At 49.9% G+C, this 17,016-nt stretch overlaps 1 protein-coding gene across 1 annotated transcript; it reads right to left on the bottom strand.

The window, feature by feature from the left end:
* Nucleotides 1-860: 860 nt before the first annotated feature.
* Nucleotides 861-10,962, bottom strand: LOC123931877 (oocyte zinc finger protein XlCOF6-like). Its single transcript, XM_045989520.1, has 3 exons — nt 10,728-10,962; nt 8,035-8,161; nt 861-4,344 (listed from the first exon to the last, which is right to left on the bottom strand). Exons 1-3 carry the CDS (start codon nt 10,758-10,760, stop codon nt 1,943-1,945), a joined length of 2,562 nt encoding a protein of 853 aa, XP_045845476.1. The 5' UTR covers nt 10,761-10,962; the 3' UTR covers nt 861-1,942.
* Nucleotides 10,963-17,016: the final 6,054 nt, after the last annotated feature.

The following is a 17,016-nucleotide window of genomic DNA, read 5'->3' on the forward strand; positions in this document are numbered from 1 at the left end:
TCTCACTCTCCGTCAAATAAATAAAATCTTAAAAACAAAAAAAGAAAGAAAGAAAACGCTGGGAAGTCAACCTAGGGGACAAATGGTTTATTCAAGGACTTGGGGAGATATTGGGCAAGAAAAGGACTCTGCACCACCTCCTCCAGTAAGATCTGTGTTCTTAGGCCTAGAGGCTGGGAGTATCTGGGAGACTACCTGGGAGGAGGATGGTTCAGAACAAGTGTCTGCTAGTCCTTTAGGATTCCAACAAGTATGCTGGCTGGGAGGGGTCACAAAAGCTACATCCCTGGAGGATAAATTGTCCCTTGTAACTTTATCCTTTTTCCTCCTGCACCACAATGGCCTTGACATGTAAGCACCAGGGAGCAAACCAGAATTCATGGGTTATTTTGCCATGATCTCTTACACAGGCTATGTGTCTGAACGTGAAGAATTTATGAACACTGATACTGGCCAACCAGGCACATCATCATCTGTGGATACCCTTTTGGAAGACATACACCCCATCAGGGGCCTGAGTTGTCCTCTGAGGTACCTAACTGCCCAAATCATCTAGATTACCAATTACAGTCCCCCTGCCCCGGTGGGGTTCCAAGTGGAAACTGCAAAGCCTGTCACAAGGCTCCTGTGAAGGATCTGGGTAGAGATTCCACTCAACAGTGCCCGGCAGCCTGGGCTATCAGCTGTGGACAAGCAAAATATTCTTGTTTCCACAAGCACTGGAGAAGGTCTCAAGTGCTCCCTCTTCACGGTGACCTCTGGGCACACAAAGCTTCCTGGCATCCAGACCACAAAACCCAGATGTGGATCCGAGGGGCTGTATTAGCTAGAACTGATGTAACACAGTACCACACACTGGGTAACCACACAACAGAGATTTATTTCACCCCAATCTGGAGTCTTGAAACTGAACATAAGGTGTCAGCTGGGTTAGTTTCTTCTGAGGCCTTTCTCCTTGGCTTGCAGACGGGGATTCCGTGTCCGCCCATGGTCATCCCTGGGTGCCGGATTCCTCATCTCCTCCTCTCACGGCGCCAGCCATACCGCATGAGTCCATCCTAATAACCCATATCAACCTCATCATGTCTTTGAAGATGCTATGTCTAACTATCCTCACCTTGTGAGGTATTGGGGGTCATACTGCAAAATACGGATTTGGGTATACAATTCAGCCCATCACAAAGGTCTTGGGTTGTAACACAAATTAACACACAGGCTGGAGTATGTACATATATATATGCACGTCAGTATTACTGATACATTTACAATTTTCCTCTCAGAGACACAGCAAGTATGGGATGGAATGCGATCTGCTCATTCCTTCATGTGGGAGAGCCCGATCCTGCTTCCAAACCACCCCTTCGAGTGCACACAATGTCTAAGATCAAAGGTAATTAAACAAACATGGCACTTACTGATACATTAATGAGAGCAACACGGGGCACATAATTCCTGTGTGGTGACCTGGAAGCTGCAAATAGTCATCAAAGCATCAGGCGACCAGCAACATCCCCGTGGGATTTAGCCTTCCTGTGCGAGTCACCACCCAGAACTCACATCACCCACCGTGGATCAACACTGGTCACAGCCATGACCTAACTGGGAACGGAATGAGCGGTTCCAGGTACCCAGAATTTGGATGAGCAGTTGAGAACGCGAACAGCCCGGCATCATTAACCATGTTAGGGTGGTGACATATGCACACTACTGGGAACTGCTAGGTGTCAGACACTGCCAGTGACTTCCATCTTGCAGTGACTGCACACACATCAGAAAGCACTATGCAGGTTCCGAATTTTTCTGAAAGTGACTGGATCTTATGGGAAGTTACTCCACTGGGGACATTCAGGGGAACCACGTTCAATTCAGGTAAGTGGCCCCCTCAGAGATTGTCCTCCAGCTTAAACGCCACTAAGCAAGAAGTATCACGTTCTGTGCTGGTTTAAATCCTTCCTGCAGTGTGAAGGCTGTAATGATATGTAAAACCACTATAACTAATATAAGATTTCCCACATTCACGGCATTGATAAGGCCTCTCTCCAGTGTGAACTCTCTTGTGACGCTGGAGGGCAGAACTATCAGCAAATGATTTCCCACATTCATTACACACATAAGGCCTTTCTCCAGTGTGAACTCTCTTGTGACGTCGGAGGGCAGAACTTGCAGTATAAAATTTCCCACATTCATTGCACTGATAAGGTCTTTCTCCAGTGTGAAGTCTCTGGTGGTAACGGAGGGCAGAACTAGCAGTAAATGATTTCCCACATTCAGTACACTCATAAGGCCGTTCACCTGAGTGCAGCTTTTTGTGTACATTGAGGGTACTTTTTCGCGGAAAGGATTTACTACATTCAGGGCATTCATAAGGCCTCTCTCCACTGTGAACTCTCTGGTGTTCACGATGTTCGTTACTAGTGACAAAAGATTTCCCACATTCACTGCACTTATAAGGCTTTTGTCCAGTGTGAAATCTCTGATGATTACGGAGTCCAGAGCTACTTGTGAACGATTTCCCACATTCAGGGCACTCATAAGGCTTTTCTCCAGTGTGAACTCTCTGGTGATAACGGAGGCCAGTACTACTCATAAGCGATTTGCCACATTCGCGACACTTGTAAGGCCTTTCTCCAGTGTGAACTCTCTGGTGATAACGGAGAGCAGAATTACAGGTAAACGATTTCCCACATTCACTGCACTCATAAGGTCTTTCTCCAGTGTGAACTCTCTGGTGACTACGGAGGCCATAAATAGTAGAACAAGATTTCCCACATTCATTGCACTGATAAGGCTTTTGTCCAGCATGAATTCGCTGGTGAAAACGGAAGGAACATCTAGCAGTAAAAGATTTCCCACATTCATTACACTCATAAGGCTTTTCACCTGAGTGAAACTTGATGTGATAACGTTGGTAAATTTTTTGGCTAAAAGATTTCCCACATTCAACGCACGCATAAGGCCTTTCTCTACTGTGAACTCTCTGATGAATACGGAGGGCAGAACTCCTAGCAAGTGATTTCCCACATTCATTGCACTTATAAGGCTTTTCTCCAGTGTGAACCCTCTGGTGACAAGAGAGCTCAGAATTACTTATAAAAGATTTGCCACATTCACGGCACATATAAGGCTTTTCTCCAGTGTGAACACTATGGTGATAACGGAGGCCATTACGACTCATAAAAGATTTGCCACATTTGCTACACTCATAAGGCCTTTCTCCACTGTGAACTCTGTGATGATAACGGAGGTAAGTAATACGAACAAAACATTTCCCACATTCATTGCATTTATAAGGCCTTTCTCCAGTGTGAAGTCTCTGGTGAGAACGGAGAGATGAAGTACTGGTAACAGATTTCCCACAATCACTGCACTCATACTGTCTTTTCCCTGTGTGAGATCGCTGATGATAACAGAGGGCAGACATAGATGGAAAAGATTTTGTACAGACGCGACACTTATAAAACCTATCTCCAGACTGAACCCTATGAGTAGTCAACACTGAGCTACCGCTGACAGATTTCACACACTCGCTACAAACATAATTTTTTCCTCCACTGGGCAATTTCTGGAGATTAAGGGGGACAGATTTACCACCAAAAGATTTCCCACACTTGCTGCACGTGTACTGTGTGGATCCACCCTGAGTCTTCCCATGTTCATTCAGGGTTGGTCGTTGCCCAAGGGATTTTCCACGGGGAACAAACTCATGATGTCGTGCTCCAGTATGGTATCTCTGGTGTATGGCAAATAAGGATTTGTACCTGAATGTTTTCCCACATTCATTGCACACAAAGGACTGTCCTCCAAGGTGGACACCCTGGTCCCGAGTATCTGTGTGTTTGGGACCAAAGGCGTTCTTCGATCCTCCCCAAGCGCCATGACTGCTTCCGTGCTGTAAGGCTGCCCTGTACTGGGGGATCGTGTGTGGCTCCTCCCCAGTACAAGTGGCCTCTTGCCCCAGATGCCCCGAGCCAGACAGCAAGCCCTTCTCAACGTCTCCACAGGTAAAGGGCTTTCCCAAAACACCGAATCCCGAGCTCTTAACAGCAGAGGCCCTGTCCACACGGCTTCTGAATGGTTTTGCTCCCACGGGCTGTTCTTGCTGCTCCAACTTCACATTGAAAGAGAATCGTTTCCCGCAGGCCCCACACCTCAACCGTTTCTGGCTGTTTTCTTTCCCCTGGGGCTCAGCCAAGTGGAAAATGTCTCTCAAGACGGGACCACACATCTCACAGGGGTGGGTCTTCCGGGAAGACAGAGCGGCCCTGGGCAGCCTGGTCTGGGACACGCCTACAGAAGCGCTCTGTGCAAAGGGGGCCTCCTCATCCTCTGCTCCACAGCAGCAACCTGAAGGCAGAGAAACGCTGGTGAAACACGTGCTGGCTGTAGCGAGGTCACAGTGAGCCCATCACACACACACCCGACTCATGTAGGCAGGATGGTATAGCATGCTTTTCCACACACAAGAGAAGAAACTCAACTATAGGACAGGCCACTGGGCGTTTCTGGGCCCAAGCCGTCAACGTACTAGGGACAGCACACTAGAAGGACAGAAAACTAGGGTAGGACAAGGAAGAGAGCCAAGGTCTACAGCTTGTTTTCTGCCCAAAGGTTTGTGTACCACGGTTGCGGCTGCTGGCCTCTGCCTGAGTAGAGGACTGAGCACAAGCCAATCGCACGAAATGGGCTACAGTTTAAGGGGACAGTTAAGGGCAGTTTAAGGACATGGTGACTATCTCATTTCAACATGCCTGGGGGTAAATGCTGAGACACACAGAAAGAGCAGTGACCGAAATGGGTGAGATGTGGATGCCTGAGATTATCCAGTAGGGATTATCCCCGTACAGGAATTACCAAAGGAGTAGAATCCACTTGACAAAAAAAGGTCAACGGTGAGGAAGGCAGACAGAAATGGGGGGTGGCCATCGGCAATGGCTCTGAACTCTGGCTGAGCTAAGAAAGGTGCCCAGTAAGATCAAACACAGGCCTGACATCCCACCGCTGCCAGCGGCCATTCACGAGGAACAGGCTCCCTCCAAGCCCATCTGCTCATGTCTGGGGCATGTCCATGCTTTGATACACAAGGCGCTCCTCCTGGAAACCCTAGCTGAGCAACTAGAGCGCACCAGGAAGACAGACGAACTGTTCGAAAACAGGCCAAGTGCACCACCAGCACTGTCCTAGAGCTACTCAGGACACAGTGGACATAGAAAAATGTCCTCTGGGACTGTTATCAGCAGGAAGGTAGGAGGAGAGATATCATCCTTAGCCTCAAGAAAAATCAACGCAACGGCTGGCCTTGAATGACATGAGCCTCGCCGGCTCAACGGTCCAATTAAGACAGACAGGTACACAGGGAGCGTCAAAGAGGGCACAAGCACACAGAAGAATCCCTGCAGATTGTATCAGCAGAGACATGTGGGAATTCGTGGGCAATAAGGCCTGGGCTGTCTCCACCTGCCCCAGGGTGGGTGCGAGGGAGGTCCCTACTCAGCAGAGCCTCCAGCTTTCTGCTCCACAGGGGACACTGGGACATCTGCCACCAAGTCAACCAAAGCCTAAAGGCCAAGCAATCTTCAGAAAGAAGATCCATTCTTTAGGCCACACATTTCTGACTTCAAACTGGACCGCAAAGCTAGACGATGCTAAACAATCGGGTAAAGGCATAAAAACCGAACAACGGAATGGAGGAGGGAAAAGCCCATAGTGACTTTTTCACTATTATGCCAAGAATCTACACGGGGGAAAAATACCCTCTCACACTGCTGCGCAACCTGACTCCCCAAATGCAAACAGTAGGCGTGGACCCCCACCCACAGTACCTAGAAACACACGTACGGTTGATGCAAGACTGAAGCCCATCACCCGAAACCCTAGAGCTCCTGGCAAAAACAGAAGGAAAAGCCTCTTTAACCTTAGCCCTGGCAAGGATTTTTTGAACAGGACACCCAAAGCATAGGTCACGAAAGCAAAAGCACGACTATGCCAAACTGAAAACTTGCAGCAGAGCCAAAGAAACACACCAAAGAGTGAAGAGGAGACGTTCGGGCGCCCAACGCGAGCTCACACTCACTAACCATCAGAGAAATGAAAACCAACACCACAACGTATCACCTCGTAGTTCTCACAATGGCGATTACCAAAAAGACAAGACGGGCTGGTGAGGACGTGGAGAAAAGTGAATCCCCTGAATGCTGTTGCTGGACATATCAATTAGGGAAGTCACGACGGAACACATTAGCGAGAGCACACAGAAACGTGAAAGTTGAACTACCGTATGCCCCACCACTGCCATTTCTAGCTATGTGTGTATCCCAAGGCAACAAAACCACTACCTGCACAAAGTACCTGCATGTGCAGGACCGTTCACAACAGCCACAACAGCAACATCTTTCAGGGTGCGTCAGGGCTTAAAGTGACAAAGAACATTAGGGGGGCCTGGCAGGCTCAGTAGGTAGAACATGCAACTCCTAATCACAGAGTGGTGAGGTCCAGCCCCACAGCGGATGTAGAGATCACCAAAAAAATGTAAAATTACTAAGCAAAATAGTAAGGTGACAAGCAACATTTTGGAAATACGGGACGCCTGAGTGGCTCAGACGGTTAGGCGGCTGCCTTTGGCTCAGGTCATGACTCCAGGGTCCTGGAATCCAGCCCCACACAGAGCTCCTTGCTCAGTGGGGAGTCTGCTTCTCCCTCTGCCTGTCACTACCCCTCCTTCTGTGCGAATGCTCTCTTTCCCTTCCTTAATCAATCAATCAATCAATCTAAAAAAGGGGGGGAAGGAATATTTATTAAACACACGGATTCAGGAAATCTCACGTATAAAAAAGGCAACAGACTCACTTGCCACAACATGGCCACAACATTGCCACTTGCCTCAATGTGAAAAACATTATGCCACGTGAAATCATTATGCAAAAAAGACAATACTGTGTTGCATTATTTACAGGGATATCCTCTTTTCTTTTGAGAAAAGCAAAGGACCCATTTATTTGTGAAAGAGAGACTGAGACAGCACGTGTGCAAGTGAGAAGGAGGGCAGAGGATGGTCAGGGAGACACACTTTCAATGACAAAGGATCCACTTCTGAGGAACTAACATAGGGCACACTGACTAGTTAATACTGCACTGTAGGGGCGCCTGGGTGGCTCAGTGGGTTAAGCCGCTGCCTTCGGCTCGGGTCATGATCTCAGGGTCCTGGGATCGAGTCCCGCATCGGGCTCTCTGCTCGGCGGGGAGCCTGCTTCCCTCTCTCTCTGCCTGCCTCTGCCTACCTGTGATCTCTCTCTCTCGCTGTCAAATAAATAGATAAAAATCTTTAAAAAAAAAAATACTGCACTATAGAGCTGACATTTGCTCAGAGGGTAGATCTTCCGATTTCTCACCAGCACAACAAGAAAAGTATCGATGCCAAGTGATGGCTGTACTGATTCACTTCATTTTGGTAAGAACTTTGATAATGCTGAACCACATGAAATCATTATGTAACACTTTCAGTCACAGAATTTGATTTGTCGATCATACCTCACAAACATGAATGGAGGAGGCCAGGTAGAAGAAGAGGTGTAAATATTACAGAAAGATCCACACAGGACATTCTTGAGAAACGGCCCACGGTCCACTACAGCAGTGCGCATACCAATGCCTCCTATTTCAGGCACAGGCAGGCACAGGGAAATGTCACCTAAGGGAGGGGCCAAAACCTGGGCCATCGATGAGTCATGGACCTAGATACAGGGTCCCAGCCAGAGAGAGGGCAAGCAAGGAACATTCCATCAGGTTCCATGCAGGACCACTGGCCTCCGATCTTACCCGATCAGGGCTCAGCGCAGCGGGTACTGGGGCTGCGGGCAGACAGAAGGGCACACCAACAACTCAGGGCCAGCAACAAAAGCAACTGCCCAGAAAGCTGGGGAAGCACGCAGTGAACACAGTCCACACCAGAGAAGGACAAACCCTCCCCTGGAGAAAGGAGGAGGGGAGTCCGCAGGATACAGAGTCCAGGGCAGGTCAAGGGGACGCTGAGGGCCTTACCCAGTGACGATACAAGTGCAAAGTTCTCCAGCATCACATGGTGGTACAGCCGTCTCTGCGCCTCATCAAGAAGCCTCCACTCCTTCCAGGAGAAGTACACGGCCACGTCCTCAAAGGTCACACCACACTACCATGAAAGGAAAACATGGAACCCGGAGCATTCTCTCTCTGAGAACCCACCAGCCAACCCACACACCCACCCCGGTCTCCCCTGCCAGCCCAGCTCCCCTCCTCAGATAATACCAGGTCCTGGTGCCTCTAATGCTGCTCTCCTCTCACCTTCCCACCGATCACTGCTCAGTGCTCAGCAATAACATGCAGGGGACACATGGAAGCAATCTAAGCTCCGGGTTTGGCCTGCAAGTCCCATCCCCCTGCCAGGATATTCCCGTGGAGTCTCCCAGGTTGTGCCCCCACGACAGCCCATTACAGGCCCTGCTCTGCCAGGAAGTCTTCAATACCAGGGCCCAGAGGCCCTTAGCTCACACTTCCTCTCCAGGTCTACATGATTCTGTAGACTGTACCTCTCATGTCTTCAGACCCCACAGATGAAAGCCCACACCTTCCAAAGGATTCTCCCTTGACTCACACTTGTCCTTGTCGCTTGACAACCAAAGGATGTGTCACAAAGACAAACAGGTTTTGCTATCACCCCAGTACTCCCATGGATCCCAACTGAGGGAAAGCCTCAAATGCTGCTGAAAAGCCTCCTTACCTGCCTCTAATCTTCTCTGCAGTAGGACACTCACAACCACTGTCAACCTAGGACGTTCCTACACCGTCTTCTACTCCCCTACTACCCATGCTGGCCCTCGACAGCTGAGAACCAATCATCCAGTATTGGACCTTTCTGAAAACCCCAGCCCTAAGGATCTCTCTGCCAGGCACAGAACACCAAAAATGACATTTGCCCCAGACCTTTTCTGGCAGGAAGCCTCTGAAACACTCCACATGTCATAAAGCTGGCCACAAAATTCTGGTGAAGCCCTAGAACACTGAATAGAGAGCAGCTCCAGCCTCTCGAATACTCACAGGAGGGGCCGCCTGGGTGGCTAAATGGGTTCAGCATCTAACTCTTCATCTCAACACAGATCTCCATCTCATAGTTCTGAGTTCAAGACTTGTGTTGGGCTCCACACTGGGAATGGAGCCTACTTAAACAACAAACAAACAAAAACCCCCACGTCCTCAGCTATGTCTTGTCCCATCATCCCACGGAAGGCTTGTCCATGTATCTGCCAGATCACGGCCTCTTTCCTTCACCTGTGTTCACAATGCCCAGCAACCCCGACCACGTGTTGAGCAGGAAACCCACTCTTCAGCACACGTTACTAGGTCCCTCTGACCTACTCAGAGCATTGCCATGACACTCTGCATTCCCTTCCCAAATGTGATCCAAGTCTCCACCCTGGTCCACACAGCAGCCATCACTTTTCAAACTCTCCATCATGAATCTTTCCCCCAGTTTCCCAAAATTTCCTCTCCAGTGCCCACTTGATGCCAACACTTACCATTTTCTGAAACATCAAAGTCGCCTAAAACTGTGGAAACCAGTTCAGACACCGCCAAAGAGAAGCAACTTACTGTTAACTTCCATCAGGTTGATGGAACTTTCCCTCCCTTCAGCTGCTAGAACTGTGAAAATTAATGATGGGAAACCTCCCTAAATTGGGGTCGGGAGGTTGCACTTGGGGGGAGCTCTCAGACACCACAGTGAGTGGTATCAACTGCGGGCCCAACAGAGAGAGATGGACTTGAACTTATTTGGGGTTATTACTTCACTACCACCCCCCCCCCCCACACACACACAAGAGACAGCCTTTCCATGATCGCCCCACCCAAGAGCTCAGCCAATGAGAAGCCACTATACTTCGGATCTTCTAGTTTACTCCCCTGGACTGGGGAGTTGTAACAGCTTTCGCTCCTTCCCAAGAAAAACAAAAGAAAACAAAACAAACAAACAAAAAAACCCACGACGACCTCTCTCTTCTCCACACTGGCTACTGCTTTGACTTGGCTTCTTCGGTCCCAAACGCTGTTCCCTGTCGCTCCCACAGCAAAAACATCTCCGCGGGTAAAATCTCTGCAGTTTTCTCTTCAAGCGTCACCGACCAAAAGCCCCGGGGTTCCCCTCACTCCCCCCGTTCTCCTCTCCCCTGCGACACCCACAATTTGCCTCAGCCCTTCTCCGAAAACAGAGCAACGGCAGCCGGTTCTCCAACATCCAGGGCGGACACGGTGGCGGTCCGGGCCACACCAGCGACCACCGCGAGTCCCTCCTGCTGCGCGCCCTACCGGCGCGCTCACCCCCGGCAGCGGCGCTTCTCTGCGGCCCGAGAAAGCCCCCTGACACCCGGGTTGGACCACCTCCCCTCACCGCCAGCAGACACGGCCTCGGCAGGCAGCGACCGCGCTGGCCTCACCCGCCGCGCCGCACTGACAGAACCAAGGCAGCCGCGCCGTCCCCCGTTGGTGGCGCGGGCCTCCTGCAGCCCCCGCCCCGGCGGCCCCTCAGCCCAGAGCCCGCTCCCGCACGCAGCCCGCCGGCGCTCCCACACGGGCCCGCGCCCACCGGCGCCTCCCTGTCACGGACACCGGGGCCGGGGCCGCAGGGCCGCGAGCAGGCGCTCCGCGCTCGGGCCTTCGAAGTCTGGGTGGGGGCGGCGGGGAGGGCCCGGGGGACGAGCGTTTACCTCAGCCGAGTTCTTGGGCGCGGCCGCCGCCATCGGATAGGTGGGCCGACAGCGGGCCGGAGGGGAGCGGATACCCGAGCTCAACTGTGTGCGGCGAGGAGGCGCCGGTCCTCGGGTCTTCAGCGTCAGTTACCCCGATCCTTACCCGTGCTCCGGAACCTGAGGAGATAAACAGACCTAACCTGGGGCTGCACCCGGGCAGGCGGGGATGAGGCCGGAAGTCCCGCCCCCACCGGATGCGCAGGCCTAGAAATGCCGTGTTCCCAGCCCTCATTGGCTCCTCCTGCGTCCTCAGACGCTACGCTCTTCCGTGTGGGGTGGCTCCCAGGGTTCTGGAGGTCTCAGAAAGGGTGTGGCACACCCTAGAGTTCAGGACCGTAGTTGTCCCTTCACGTCAGGAGAAGCTGAAACGTGGTTGTCACCTCAGAGAACTTTTCACAGAACGCTTCACAAGCCTGGGAAAAGGCAGAATCAAAAAGAGCATGTCACCGTGCTAGCCCAATGTGCCTGGACGTCGTGAGGTTTTTTAATCATAAAAATGTGTCATTTGTCATTCCTGAAACATAAGGATGAAGGAGATTGGAAACCGTGGCTCTCAACTAAAGGTCATTCAAGAAAAGAGTTAGAGGTCGGAGTTTTTCATTGGCTGCATGCCAAGGTTAGTGTGTCTTTGCTGTGACAAGAGAAATCATCCTTTTTTTTTTTTTTTTTTAAGGAGATTGAAAATCCTACCAAGAAAGCATACATTCTCATCAAAATAAAAAGTATCTTCCTTCCTTCTGCTCATTATCCATGTCCTCCCTGTGAAAGCGCTTTCCATTTGTGGCCAACTGACTCCATTTTAAATGTGGCTTCCTTTACTAATTAACAATACTTTGGAGGGAAAAGTGAAGAGGACGTTTAGGGCACCCTGATAAGTTAAAAGGAAAGATAGGCACAAATGTCATCTTTACTCATTGTCTAACAAATGTGCACTGACTCATTCTAGGTTTTCAGGAACTCTGGGTACGTGTTGAGAGATATGCAGTTAGAAGACTAGAAGTCCTGCCTTCATGTAGGTTTTACTATGTTCAAAGGACAAGAAACATGAAGGCAGAAATACAAAGTATACGTTAAAATGTGCCAGGTGTGATGGAATCAAGTGATGTGGTTTTGGAACAGAAGTGAGATTCAGTACGTTGGAATCCAGAGGTGATGAACAAGAAAGAATTCTTGAGATGTCTTTGATGAAAAATGGTGGTTTATTATTGCACAGGGACAGCACCCGAGGGCAGAACGTGCTGCTGCCTAGGGTTGTGAGCAGTGGCTGATTACAATCTCCGGGGTTGGGGGAGGTAAGGAAAATGGAGGTTTTGAAAATGGAGGTTTTGAAAATACTCTGATATGTTACGGAAGACTGGCAGGACACCCGAGGACTTGCCAAAGTCAAGTTAAGGTTGTTTCCACCTCTAGTGAGGCATTAACAGTTAAGAGAGTTGCAAGAACATTACATTTTGCCTGGATCAAGTATCTGTCAAAGGGCTGCAGAATTCAAGGATATTTAATTGTATATATGTTCTCTACTGGAAGCTGAAATATTGAGAGAAATACTTTGTTATTATAAATTACTAAGAGTTCTGTAACCAAGGAGACAGGCCTGACAGGATTGTGACCTCTCTTGGTAAACCATTTATTCTTCCTGTAGGGCAACCGGGAAGCCTGAGGAATGTCACATATATCCCATGGTGGGGGTGTCAGCTTCTCCTTTGCCCTCAGCTTGCCTTCTCTTCCCTCCAAACCAGGAGAGGGTATTTCGTGAGAATGGATGTAGTATTACATGAGCACAAACGAATCCCTTGCCCTAAGAACATGACTGAGCAGAGATGAGTCATGTGGGTCTTTATTAGCTCTGTTAAAGGATAAACTGAGCTGCAATAAAATTTCCAAATGGCAGCTCTTTCTCCCCACCTGTCCTTTCCCCGTGCTTTAATAATATCAGCTTTATGGCACCAAAAATGATTTTCCCCCCAAACTGCTTATTTGAGCAAACAGCAAATCCATTCAGGCAGCACCAAACAAAACTAGGGCAAACGCTGTTCTAGACCAATTGAAAGAATCCAAGCAAGGATGTTATGGGATTGGCTATAACGTAGGGAACCGCCTACTTCCGGCTTGTGGTGGCCTGTCCTTAGCTTCCATTTGCACTCCTTTTCCTGGAGGCTTTTACAAGAATTTGGTCCCGGTTTGGTTTCAGTTTGCTCACGTAGTGGCTAGGGCAGGGAGCCACCGGAGTCTAACGGGCTCCTTCTGGATTTGGAGTTGGAAGCAAAAGGGTCAGGTGGCTCTCTCGGTGGCTTCCTGTGGAGCCTTCAGCAGTCGGGTCCCTGGGACTCCAGTCCTTTAAGGCTTCAGCCTGCTTGGCTCACTGCAGAGACACTCAGCAGCTGTGCACTAGCACCCTTCACTCTGCCGCTCCCCAGACTGTACGTCCACAGCCGCCCTCTACGGGGGCCTGGAGCGAGACAGTGTCGTCTTCCCTGGAAACTTCCTTCCACAGTGTCATCGCTGCACTGACCTCCCCATCAGCATCACCTCAACTCATTAGAAATGGTGATTTTCTGCCCACAACTGAGACCTATGGACTCGGACTTTTGGGGAGGAGCTCCAAAATTCCCCCCTTTTTGCACTAACCAGCTTCCACGTGAGACGGGCACACAGTAAAACATTCCATCTCCTTCCTCTGGATCCTGTGGACGGGGCACCTGGTGTTCTTGTGATTCACCAGAATCTCCTGTGCAACTACAGGATTTCATGACCTAGGCTGCAAAACGTTGCAGCACACATGTATCGCTCCCCTGAAAAAGTTAATGTCTAAACCGTCTCTTTCTCTTATTAAGGGATCACTACTCTTTGATGAGCGCAGAAAATGTTCACGGGAAAGGAATATGAGTTTTCAGCAGTAGGCTGGGAAGAAAGCGGACTCTTGTTGCAGAGGCCAACTCCAACCTTTCTGCCTCACACTTGGGTTCTGAAAGCTTAGGGCAGGGATGCCTGGGTGGCTCACTGGTTAAGTGGCTGCCTTCAGTTCAGGTCATGATGCCAGGGTCTTGGTATCCAGTGCCATGTCAGGCTCCTTGCTCAGTGGGGAGTCCCCTTGCCCTCTCCCTCTGCCTATCGCTCTGCCTACTGGTACTCTCTCTCTCTCTGTCAGGTACATAAAAACCTTAAAAAAAGCCACCAAAAAATAAAAAGCTTCAGGCAGTTAACCAGAAAAGGGAGGACAGAGGTCTGAAACGTTTCTGGACTATACGCACGCTCCATGGTGCAGCTACAGACATCACCACAGTGCTGGGCGGCTGTACAAGGGCTCTCCTTCCTTAGGGCCTAGGGGTCGCCCAGAAGGCTCCGTTCTGCTCTGTGGCCTGCACGATGCTCAGCTCTTTGCGGGAGAGAAAGCATGACCTGTAGATGAACAGAGAGAGGTTAGTCCATCATGGAAGCAAAGGGCGCTTGTTAAACCTTCAAGGTTACTAGGTTGGCTGGAGGGCCCAAGGTGGCTTCACCCATACATACCGCTTTTCTTAGGACGAGGAGAGGACCTCGGCTGACCCAGTTTTGACCTCAGACTTTCAAGTCGGTCTCTTCTTTCCAGCTTGTCTCTTGACTCAGACAGAAGACCCTGCTGGCAAGGCATCCCCAGATGGGAATCAAAACCACCGCGCCTCCCTCTAAGGATTGCCCTGAGCCAGCAAGTCCCCACCCAAGACTGACTCCAGGACTATGACCTACTTGACCTTCACTGACTACCTGCATGTACCCACCCACCTTGGCCTCCCGTTCTCATTCTATAAACGTGGAAGCGATCTCAGCACGTTGGAGACAACCTTTGAGCGGTTTGGCCATTGTCTTCTCTGTGCTGGGCTTGCTGAGATGCCTTTCTGCTTTACCGCCTCTGCTTTCTCTGCAGGGACTGGCCAAACCTACTCTGCTTGGGACCCCCAGGCTAGGTTCTTTTGCACCTCCCCTCCCCACCGCCCTGCACCATCAGTATAACAAAGTCCCATTTGTTGACCGCCCACTTTAACCGCTTTAACCACTAAGCCACCCAGGCGCCCTGTTTTTGTTTTTGTTTTAAGATTCTATTTCTTCCAGAGAGACATCACAAGTAGGAGGAGAGCAGCAGGCAGAGAGGGGGAAGCAGAGAGCCCGATGCAGTCTGGATCCAAGGACCCTGAGATCATGACCTGAGCCAAAGGCAGAGGCTCAACCTACTGAGCCACCCAGGCGCCCTGACAGGCGCCCCTGTCAGCCCTTTCAGTTTTAGCACAAGTGAAATGAAACCTCTATCCACATAAGGAATTATAATGAAAATACAGAGTGATTCCTTTGCAAAGAGTAAATACTAGTAATATCCCAGATGCTCCAAACAGATGGAAGACATCAAGAGTGGTATACATCCAGGAAGAAAACGGTACTGTTGAACGAGAAAGGGATATACATTCGGCGCGCCTGGGTGGCTCAGTCATTAACTGTCTGCCTTCATTCGGCTCAGGTCATGATCCCAGGTCCTGGGATGGAGCCCTGCATCAGGCTCCCTGCTCAGCAGAGGCCTGCTTCTCTCTCTCTCACTCCCCCTGCTTGAGCTTCCTCTCACTCTCCGTCAAATAAATAAAATCTTAAAAACAAAAAAAGAAAGAAAGAAAACGCTGGGAAGTCAACCTAGGGGACAAATGGTTTATTCAAGGACTTGGGGAGATATTGGGCAAGAAAAGGACTCTGCACCACCTCCTCCAGTAAGATCTGTGTTCTTAGGCCTAGAGGCTGGGAGTATCTGGGAGACTACCTGGGAGGAGGATGGTTCAGAACAAGTGTCTGCTAGTCCTTTAGGATTCCAACAAGTATGCTGGCTGGGAGGGGTCACAAAAGCTACATCCCTGGAGGATAAATTGTCCCTTGTAACTTTATCCTTTTTCCTCCTGCACCACAATGGCCTTGACATGTAAGCACCAGGGAGCAAACCAGAATTCATGGGTTATTTTGCCATGATCTCTTACACAGGCTATGTGTCTGAACGTGAAGAATTTATGAACACTGATACTGGCCAACCAGGCACATCATCATCTGTGGATACCCTTTTGGAAGACATACACCCCATCAGGGGCCTGAGTTGTCCTCTGAGGTACCTAACTGCCCAAATCATCTAGATTACCAATTACAGTCCCCCTGCCCCGGTGGGGTTCCAAGTGGAAACTGCAAAGCCTGTCACAAGGCTCCTGTGAAGGATCTGGGTAGAGATTCCACTCAACAGTGCCCGGCAGCCTGGGCTATCAGCTGTGGACAAGCAAAATATTCTTGTTTCCACAAGCACTGGAGAAGGTCTCAAGTGCTCCCTCTTCACGGTGACCTCTGGGCACACAAAGCTTCCTGGCATCCAGACCACAAAACCCAGATGTGGATCCGAGGGGCTGTATTAGCTAGAACTGATGTAACACAGTACCACACACTGGGTAACCACACAACAGAGATTTATTTCACCCCAATCTGGAGTCTTGAAACTGAACATAAGGTGTCAGCTGGGTTAGTTTCTTCTGAAGCCTTTCTCCTTGGCTTGCAGACGGGGATTCCGTGTCCGCCCATGGTCATCCCTGGGTGCCGGATTCCTCATCTCCTCCTCTCACGGCGCCAGCCATACCGCATGAGTCCATCCTAATAACCCATATCAACCTCATCATGTCTTTGAAGATGCTATGTCTAACTATCCTCACCTTGTGAGGTATTGGGGGGTCATACTGCAAAATACGGATTTGGGTATACAATTCAGCCCATCACAAAGGTCTTGGGTTGTAACACAAATTAACACACAGGCTGGAGTATGTACATATATATATGCACGTCAGTATTACTGATACATTTACAATTTTCCTCTCAGAGACACAGCAAGTATGGGATGGAATGCGATCTGCTCATTCCTTCATGTGGGAGAGCCCGATCCTGCTTCCAAACCACCCCTTCGAGTGCACACAATGTCTAAGATCAAAGGTAATTAAACAAACATGGCACTTACTGATACATTAATGAGAGCAACACGGGGCACATAATTCCTGTGTGGTGACCTGGAAGCTGCAAATAGTCATCAAAGCATCAGGCGACCAGCAACATCCCCGTGGGATTTAGCCTTCCTGTGCGAGTCACCACCCAGAACTCACATCACCCACCGTGGATCAACACTGGTCACAGCCATGACCTAACTGGGAACGGAATGAGCGGTTCCAGGTACCCAGAATTTGGATGAGCAGTTGAGAACGCGAAC

Source organism: Meles meles, chromosome 19 (assembly GCF_922984935.1).
Source record: "Meles meles chromosome 19, mMelMel3.1 paternal haplotype, whole genome shotgun sequence".
NCBI classification, from domain to species: Eukaryota; Metazoa; Chordata; class Mammalia; order Carnivora; family Mustelidae; genus Meles; species Meles meles.